General features: G+C 52.7%; 1 protein-coding gene across 1 annotated transcript in view; it reads right to left on the bottom strand.

Moving 5' to 3' along the window:
- Positions 1 to 9,305, bottom strand: part of AP1G1 (adaptor related protein complex 1 gamma 1 subunit) — a 26,529-nt gene that overhangs the window by 3,915 nt on the left and 13,309 nt on the right. The window contains exons 8-17 of the mRNA XM_015428206.1: positions 8,926 to 9,021; positions 8,664 to 8,744; positions 8,470 to 8,568; positions 7,655 to 7,710; positions 7,085 to 7,198; positions 6,374 to 6,514; positions 5,603 to 5,657; positions 1,274 to 1,396; positions 1,057 to 1,146; positions 390 to 517 (exon numbers count right to left, since the gene is read on the bottom strand). Of these exons, the coding sequence (XP_015283692.1) occupies positions 390 to 517; positions 1,057 to 1,146; positions 1,274 to 1,396; positions 5,603 to 5,657; positions 6,374 to 6,514; positions 7,085 to 7,198; positions 7,655 to 7,710; positions 8,470 to 8,568; positions 8,664 to 8,744; positions 8,926 to 9,021 (983 nt within the window). The remainder of the gene's footprint in view (positions 1 to 389; positions 518 to 1,056; positions 1,147 to 1,273; positions 1,397 to 5,602; positions 5,658 to 6,373; positions 6,515 to 7,084; positions 7,199 to 7,654; positions 7,711 to 8,469; positions 8,569 to 8,663; positions 8,745 to 8,925; positions 9,022 to 9,305) is intronic.

A 9,305-nucleotide genomic window follows, 5' to 3' on the forward strand; every position in this document is an offset into this window, starting at 1 on the left:
CCGGCCAGCTTGGAGAGAGCTTTTATCTCTTTCAATATCATTATCAATATCTGTTTTTACTCTTTGTTTTTATTTCTGGCAGTCTTATTTAATGTTAATAAAAAGCAAATCTGCATATTTCCCAATAAAAACGTGTGTGTGGTATTTGTCCCAGTTTTGCGGCTCTCGGACAGCTGATGTTCCTTACTCTGCCGCCCTCCCCCCTCTTCGTTGCCCTCTTGTGCCCACTCGTGGCAGTGCTGCTGGGCCTCGCCCGCACACGGGGACAGACAGAGGAGGATCCTCGAGAAAGGACACAGGATTGCGTGGCTCAGAAGGCAACCTGTAGGAGTACCGGATCAAGGCCCGGACACGCACCCAGAACAGCCCTGCCAAAAGGAGGAACTCACTTGACTGTGCAAGCAAACCGCGTGGACAGTTTCATGATAGCCGTGAGGGCATAGCCTCGCGTGACAGATGCCGTCATGTTGGAGATGAGGACACTTTCCAAAACGTCAAGGACTTCATCCTCCGTGACCTGGGCAAACAAAGGCAAAGGTAGGAAAGGACCTGGAAGAAGAAAGGTCGGGGGCCGGGGGCCCAGCAGGCAGCTTTCCTCAGGTGCAAAATCCAGGGGGTGCCCCCAGCTGCGCCTGCTGTTCCTCTTGCAGAAGCGGCAGCTCCAGCTCCACTGAGACCTCTCTGGTCCTCCTCTCAACTGGAGAGACTCTATTCTGGGCTGCTTTTCTGTGTAAGCTAGGGAGAGGGTGGAATCTCTGACTCTCTCTCTTGTGCATTTTGCTATTTTATGTTATTTGTGCATTTTTAAAAACCTATTTATTTTTTGGCCCAGAAAAAATAAAATGAGACTGAAGCTTCCCTGACTGTGCCCGGGGTCATTTTGGAAACACCATGTACGTCTTACATTTTAAAATATCTTTTAAAATTTGTTTGAATCTTTTGTCCAAGGGGGCAGTGCTCATCTGTGGGGGCAGTGCTCATCTGTGGGGGCACTGCCCCCAAATGCACCCCCCAATGGCTACGGGCCTGGCCCCATTCTTTCTTCTGCAGGAATACCTGGATTGGCTCCTCTTCTTCGCATTGACCAGACACCAAGAGGTCTCCATATTCTCCCATGCACCAGGAAGCCACCTGCACTAGAGGTTGCTGGCAGAGATAAGAATACAGATCTCACGTGACCATATCAACAAACAACTCGAAGTCCATACCATCTTGCGGCCACAAACACCACGCTCTCTTTGGCAATGCAGGCAGCATTACACAGAGCACTTACTTGTGAGTAATCACCCAGAATGGCTTTGTAGAGTTTCTGCACAGTGTAAGCATGCATCTCCACACTATTGGTGATCAGCTGGATGAGGTTAGGCACGGCATCATCACGTACGTAACTCCCTGCCTGGAAGAAGGAGACCACATAGTCAAGAGGGGTTGACACGCTGTCACGAAAAGCCCAGGGGGAAGTTCTAAAAGCTGATTCGGAGTGGGAAGCCACCGCCGTTGCCTCAGCCAGCTCCAGCGCCCCGACTTGTGGATGCCCCCCCCCACAAGCCCTGGGGGCCAATGCCAGACATGCCCGGTCCTCCTTCTGGGCCCACTGGTGGACACACGAGGGTTCTTGCCCTCCCCACTGCCCCCATGTTCCGCTCTCTCCGTTCTTTAGCCTCATGCTGCCGCCACGGGTCCTTGAATCCATTATCTTGCCTCTATGGCCTGATAGCACCTTTTAAAGTTGCAACCAACTTCTGGTTTTAAAGCTGCATACTTCGTTAAACCCTTTGTTTTACAATGTTTAGACTTTTGGTGATTATTATTATATACCGGCTTTGTATTTTTCTCTTTTTTCCTTACAGACTGCTGGAGAACCAGTTTGTGGTTCAGGGCAGAACTGAAACAGTCAATTTCTACCCTGCCTTGGAGGCTGCTTTAGGCTCGGGATGAATGAACCCACACGGACCAAGCCACCAACGCAGAAGCCACAAAGCAGCCTCCACACAACACACCGCCCCAGACAGGTGCTCCCAGCGCACCCTTCAGGATGGCCCTCGTGGTGGGTGCTAGTCCACCGCAGCTGACACCTGAGCCATTCCCTCCCACTTAAGAAGGGCCTGATTGGAAGTTCTTAACCCAGAGGGAGGGAGGGAAGGGAGGGAGGGCCTTCAAGGTGGACTTGGGTACGGCAGACCTTGGACTGGGCCCAGAAGAGGAGGCACGCAGGGCGGATGCCGGGGAACTAGAGTCCACCCCATGTTGCCCCCGACACCTGTGCGGAGGCTGAAGCCTCCCCCCCTCCCCTCTCCAGTGTTGAAGCCTCCCAGCCATCGTTCATGGCAGCCCCCCAGGGGAAGCACGTTGCAGCAGTCCGTCCTTGAGGACAAAAGCCCAGCAGGATCCGGCTGCTCCAAAAAGGGCAGAACCAGCACAAGTAGCCGAGCCCATAAGAGGCCCACCTCCTCCCAGCCCTGCTGCCCCCTCGTCTCTAGAACTAGAGTCTCAAGGTTCTGAGGCTGCCCTGATAGACGGCACGAGAGACACACCCGCAGCGGCACGTCCGGCCTCACACAGCTGTGCAGGGGTGGAATGTAGACAGAGGGTCAAAAATACTGATTTTCCTGACCAAAATTTCAAAAAAACTGACCAAATACTGACAAATTACTGAACAATTTAATGTCAGCCTATTGATAAGCTAGTGTTTTAAAAGTAAAACTAGGACTTCATTAAAAATGATTATTATCTGGCCTCCACCATCCCCACAGCCAGCGCCATAGTCAGATGAGATCCAGATAAAAGGACAACACACCTTTTTATTAAACTTCTTAAAATGAAGATAGGACAAAGAACTGATCCCAGTATGTATCTATGCGGCAAGTTTCACTGGCAGTTTCATCTTCAAGTCTAAGAAGTTTCCATTCATCTGCAATCATGTTCAGTGGAATACCCATCGGGAGTGCTGCTGCTACTTTCATTATATTCTTGTGGGTTCCTTCCTTGATTCTCTGTGCTGGAGCTAAACATTGAAGATATCTGAGGATGGGCTTGTCCAAAGATGACTGGAGTAAAAGGTGTTTGCAGGCTGCTATGAAATGTTTTTTTGCTCTCGTTAAAAAGAGTAGCTGTTCCTTTTCAGAAAGTTTTTCAGTTCGTCACGGATTCTACTTTCACTGATTACTTCTCTCATAGGTATGTAGTGCTCATCACTGAAGGCTTCAAGAGACAATGGTGCTGAACTCTTACAAACATGATTCATTATGGTTCTTGTGAATGTTTTTATTTCACTGTGCATCACATGCACCAAAGGCTCTTCTTTCTGGAACACTCCAGTGAATGTTGTAAATAAGCGGGCACTTGTTCAAAAAAAAAAAAACCACCTCTGCTTTCATTGTCTCATGTTTTAAGAGGCTGATTATGTTTCTATATGTTGTGGAAGATTTCACCAAATCACTTTTACTCTTAGGAACAAAGTCCTTAAAGTACTTCATAACTGAACTAAAAACAATCTGTCTTCTCACTGGGAAGTCATCATGTTTTCCCCAAAATACAGTAATGGGGGGAAAAAACACACACAAACTGCATTCACAAAAATCAAAGAAATACTGACTTTACTGACAAAGTTTTTTAAAAACTGACAAATCACTGACCAAGATGAAAAAACTGACTTTTACTGATTTTACTGACCATTTCCCACCCCTGCTGTGAAGCAAAGGGCAATACTGGTGACTGACAATGAGGGTCTGTGGCGAACCTGGACAAGTGTGACGGCCCAGGAGGAGACCAAAAGGCTCCCTTCCCTAGACCCCGCTGAGGGATTCCAGAAAAACAATGAAGCCATTTCCTTCAACGATACAGGAACGACTGTGCACAGACACTCCACGGGAACCTCAGCCAGCAAACACACACATTTCACTTCTTTGCTTGTGCCACTAACTCTATGCTGAATTACCCTGCTAGATGACCCTGGTTGCAAGCACCAGAGAAACCTGTGAGCCTTCTTAGCACGCCTGAAGTATAATGCAGCGTAAAATTCAAACCTAATCAGGAAAGGTACAGTGACTGTTTTCAACAGCAGTAAATGATGATAATGCAGTCCCTCTAGCTCTGCTAACCTGCCTAACACCAGTTGTGTTGGCTGAGAAATCTCAGGTGCTTGGGAAACGGTATCGGCCTTGTTGATGAGCTTCAGATAATGTGGCTGATGGGACTGACTCTTGTAACAGTGCTGCCTGAGTGGCTACAGACACTGAGTTAGCATTGGAGTTCTTCCAAGGCCTACTTCATGGTGGCCCACTGTCGTCGCTAAGAAGCCGCTTTAGATTGGGGAGCTGTCTGTAAGCCAGGAAAGGCTGACCACTCAAGGGGGGGGGGGGAGAGAGAGAGAGAGAAGGGTTGCTATCCAGAAGTGGTGGTGATGGGCTGGCGTGGCTGGAGCTGGGAGTTGTACACTCCACGGTTTCCTGTTGGCCTGTCCTTGTGAGTGGCCATTTCCGGACACTGGTCTGGCCTCTTCAGTCTTTTTATTAACTTCTTTGCGTAGCTACTGTAACCCCAAGAGTGCTTCCACGAGAGAGAGGAAATGGAGCAAGTGCAGAGTTGTATTGTAGGGCTTGGCTGTGGGCTCTGGGCTGGGCACGGCACCTGGAAGGACGTGTGATGGTCAGAGAGTCTCTGGCATAAGACGATACTTGCGCATCCCTCGCATAGTTGCATAGTAGAAGCAGGTGGGTCACCGTGTTGGTCTGAAGCGGCAGAGCAAAGTTGGAGTCCAGTCGGGCACCTTGAAGACCAACAATGCTTAATTCTTGGCATAAGCTTTCGTGTGTATGCGCTGGTTCAAGTGGCTGGCGGAGTCAAATCCTATCAGAACTTTCTCTTGCAGGCTTCTTTGTCACTCACCCAGAAACCATTGTTACTAAGTGCAGGAGAGGTGGGGGTGGTGGGAGCTCAGTCTGCCATTAATGCCTCCGCCCGAAGGGACAAGCCGCTGCCAAACCTGAAATAAATCGTGGCTGACGACCAAGTGGGGTGTTGTCAGGGACGGTTAGGCCTCTAGACGGGACATGGATCGTGGCTTCTCAGGGGCGAGTTCACTGTGTCTTACAAACAAATGGCTGGGTGGCTGGTGGCCTGCGGCCCCCGAGGGGGGAGTCGTCCAGACACTCCCTCCATGACTGTGCCAGAGGCAGTGGGGCTCCCCCACTTACTAGGCCAGCCAGAGCTGTCAAAGGGCCACACAGACGGCGGAAGCTCCCTGGTCCAAGCCAGACTGCTGGGCTGATGTGTTGGCAGCTACTCAAGCCTCAAGGCGGAATGGTGCCCCTCCAACAGTGCTGCCAGAAATCTTGGGAACGGAGTCTGAGATTCCAGAAATGCAAAGGCCTGCAATTCCATCGAGCTTTGTTCCACCCAACCCTTCCCTCCCTCCACTGGACTCTTTGCTTGAGATGTACCATTGGAGAGCCAAGACATACTACCATCCGGCTTCCATAGCCCTAGTCCAAGCACCAGAAAAAGCATAAGAGGGGACAGTCCACCGAGCCCAGGAAAGACCCTGGTCTTCACAGGGGCCTCTTGCATGCAAAGCGGTCCTTCTGCGTATGGGAGCACTTACCGTTGTCAAAACTCTCATGATGGTGTCTATGTGCCAGCGCTTGGAAGGAGCGTATCTGGAAAACCAGCAGACAGGCCTGGGTGAGTGAGGAGGCCCCCCTGTAGCCCTTTGACACAGCTTCCCCGTATTGCCTTGTGGAATCATGCAAAGCAAACATGCTCTGGCTGTGTCTGCATGTATTTATTCTAATAACTTTTACACTGCTGTTTTCCACAGCAAGCAGTCTTAAGGTACAGCAGCTTACTTCCAAGGTGCAAACAGGACCGTAGTAAGGTTGACAACTGCTGTGTGGGAGGGGAAAGGAAGCAGAGTCCCGAAATTCTAACGGGAGAGTGGAGCACAGGACCCCTCCCAACTGTCTGCCCCACAGGGACGAGAGGCTTAGACGCAACCACAAGGTTGGAAGCCCAGCAGGTGGGAAGGGCATTGAGCCAGGAAGCTTCACTGAAACACTTAGAACTGCAAACACACTGGAAGCAGCACTGCCCGCCATAATGAAACCCACAGAAGCTGCTGGAGCCAAGGCAGCGGTAAGCCAAAGCACCGGGGAGGGGGGTGTCCCCCTACTGCGTGCTGGCCCAGCAGCAAGAACAACAACTACCCCAGGGGTCAGTTAACAGTCCCTCCCACACTGTAGCTGCCCTGGAGCAGGTGTGTGTGTGTGTGTGTGTGTGTGTGAGACGGGGGGGGCAAAGACCTGCTGCTGAGCAGCCACAAGCAGAGAGGCTCGCATGCATACAAAGGTATAACCCCAACCTCAGGACATCTTACTTCTCTGCCGCAAGGAATATCCCTGATGCACAATCCGCCTTGAACTCCGGCTCACAGGAGTCCAGAAAATACAGCAGTTCCTTCATCATTCCTCGGATGTTGTTCCCATTCACGAGAGCGAAGCTTAGCTCCATTGCTCGCCTGGGAAAGGGGAGAGGAAGACATTTTCAGGACACGTCCGTCTGCTGACTCGGCCCTCAGCAGCCAGAGCCTCTCTGGGGCCAGGGATGTGGCTTGCTAGCCGCATGAATGTCACCACTGCGCCAGGCCCTCTGCAGGTGCATCCATCTCCGGCTTCATCCTACAACAACACCAGCAAGACCCCTCCCATTCTGGGGACTGTGACGCACCCAAAGAGCCCATTGAGTGGGGCTGTTGCCAGCGGTGGGGAGCACGGGACGGTGCCCCCATAGACTCTGCAGCGCTCCCACCACCACAATCTCCCCCTCCCCAAATCAGCAACGTCCTCGCCTGAATCTCCTTGGTTTTTTAATCCTTGCTGCAGTGCTGTCCCAAAGCCCTGGCCATGGTCGAGGCTAAGTGGACGCCCCACTAGGGGCCGGGGACAGCCAGCAGATCTTGACGGGCAGAGCACAAGCCTATCCGGGACACGCGCGCACACACACATGGGGAGAGGTGGTCCCCCCCCCCCGGCATGCTGATCCCAGGGGGGCCACGCCAGGCTCTGAATGCCAAGACAGCCCCACTCACCTCTTGATGGAGACATCCAGATCCTTCAGGCAGTCCACTATGGTGCTTCTGTGCCGCTGGACCGCATTGTGGTCAGTCTGCACAGTCTTCAACAAGGATGTCAGAGCTACATACCTACGACAGAGGAGCACAGCAGCCGTTCTGCATCACCACCCAGGTGGGGAGATTTGCTTCCCTGCTTGGGAGGGAGCAGCAGGGGGTGGGGCTTGCCCAAATCACTCCTGCCAGCCCCCCCCGGGGGGGGGGATTTGTTCCAGCCCTCTGCATCTAAAGCAGAGCACACGCAAAACTACAGCTTCTTTCCTAGAAGAACTGAGCCTGGCTTGGGAGTCTTCTGGGAGCCGTGTAGCAGCTTCGGAAGGCACGCGGTCCAGGCTCCCGCATGGCATACTTTGCCATGTCTCGGTTCATGCAGAGTCTGCAACTGGTTTGGCCACCCCTTCTAGAAGGAAGGCAGCATCACTGCCACCTCGCAGAGACTGTCTGTGTCGTTCCTGGGGGACTGGGGTGTCTGTCAAGGGACCTGGGCTTGCACAAGCCACAGGGGTGCCCATAAATTCTTGGACTCACCTAATATTCTTGTCATTATTGAGTAAGAAGCGGCCAAGGATATTAATGGCCAAGACCTAGAGAGAGAGAGAGAGACAGGTACACATATACACGTTCATGTGACTTTATGATCTCTCCATAGCCAAACGACGACAAGAGGAAGTGGGATTTAGGACCAAATCCAAGGCCAGATACTGGCTGGTTGCCCTAACTATGCTATGCCGGGGCCTCAGGCTCTCTCAGGGGGAAGGCAACCATTTCCCACACATGCCAGACACAGCCCTGGCCGGACATGGCGCCAGTGCCCCTCTCTGACTCTCGCGCACGCCCTGCTGAAGGTATCCCTGTGGTGACTCCGTTACAGGCTGGCCCCCAGTGAGCGAGTCTGATGACCACTGGAGAAACCGCACTTGGAAGGCCACCACGTAGGTGAGGACAAAGACTGCTGCTCCAGAGGGTGAGAGACTACCGCTAATGGGCTTCTGTTACAGAAAGGCAAATTTCAGAGGGGCGCTTGGAGAAACTCTTTAACACGAAGTTTGACAATGGAACCAGTTACAAGGGTGTGTGTGTGTAGGGGTAGGGAGGGTTAAGACGCCCCTGCTGAGGTCCTCAAGCTGAGGCTGCCTAACCTCTGCCGGGGATTGCTTCAGACTTCTGCACTGTGCCAGGGGTGGATGGCTGCATATGCATATTTCAGGGGCCTCCCCTAACTCCCCAGCCAGAATGCTGCCTGGATCAGGTTCCCAGTGCTCTGCCACATCTCTGCCCCAGAAGCACAGCACTCTCCGATCCCACCAGCACAGTAGAGCATCCGGCAGGGGAAGAATACGTACTCGCAGGCCGCTCTCAGACTTGATGTCCATAATAGTTAAGACGGTTTCATACAGAATGGCATTGCCCACATTTTTACTGGTTTCGGTATTGGTGGCCACCTGGAGCACAGAGGAAGGAAGAGAGCCAGTCTCGTTTTGCAAGTCTGCCTCCAACTGCATTGGCTGGGCAGGTCACAGCCCCCAGATCCACTCACCTGGGCTAGGATGTCATTCATGGCTTCACTGGAGTCATCATCATTCCGCCCAAGAATTCTCAGCAACCGGAGGATGCGCACCTGTAAGGACCAAGTTCACCTTCAAGCCACAGAGCTCAGGTGCCAAAGGTGCTGACCACTGGGACCCCCCTCTGTAGTGGTGAGGGCCACCCCTGCCCAGCCAGGTGAGTTGGGAAACCTTTCTCCCTGCCCATCAGTGCCAACCGGCGGTGGGATTTGGGCCTGGTCACCGAGTCCTTACCTGCAGAAAGGGATCACTGATCCCAGAGACGTCATGCTCAGGGGAGTAGCCAGACATGATGAGGTTCTTTAGGATACGAACAAGCTGAGGGACTAGCTGCAAAGAATACAGGGCTGTCAGAGACCGACGAGAGTGCCCAAGGATGAGGACCTCACCAGGCAGAGGCCTGCGCCCATCTACATGGAGGAACTCCCACAACTTGCCTCTCTCATCCCAGAGTCACTTCCCGGAGCAGACAGCTCAGACGGACAGACTCTCCGCCGAGCGCTTATAGGCATCTGGGTGGGGAGCCTTTCACAGGAGACGGACTGGCTTGGCTGGAACTGGGCACAGCCACGCAGCTCTGGGAACCCAGCAGGTTTTTTCCCCTGGCCCCCCCC

The sequence above is a fragment of the Gekko japonicus genome, unplaced genomic scaffold (assembly GCF_001447785.1).
Source record: "Gekko japonicus isolate JY-2015 unplaced genomic scaffold, Gekko_japonicus_V1.1 scaffold1901, whole genome shotgun sequence".
Lineage (NCBI taxonomy): Eukaryota > Metazoa > Chordata > Lepidosauria > Squamata > Gekkonidae > Gekko > Gekko japonicus.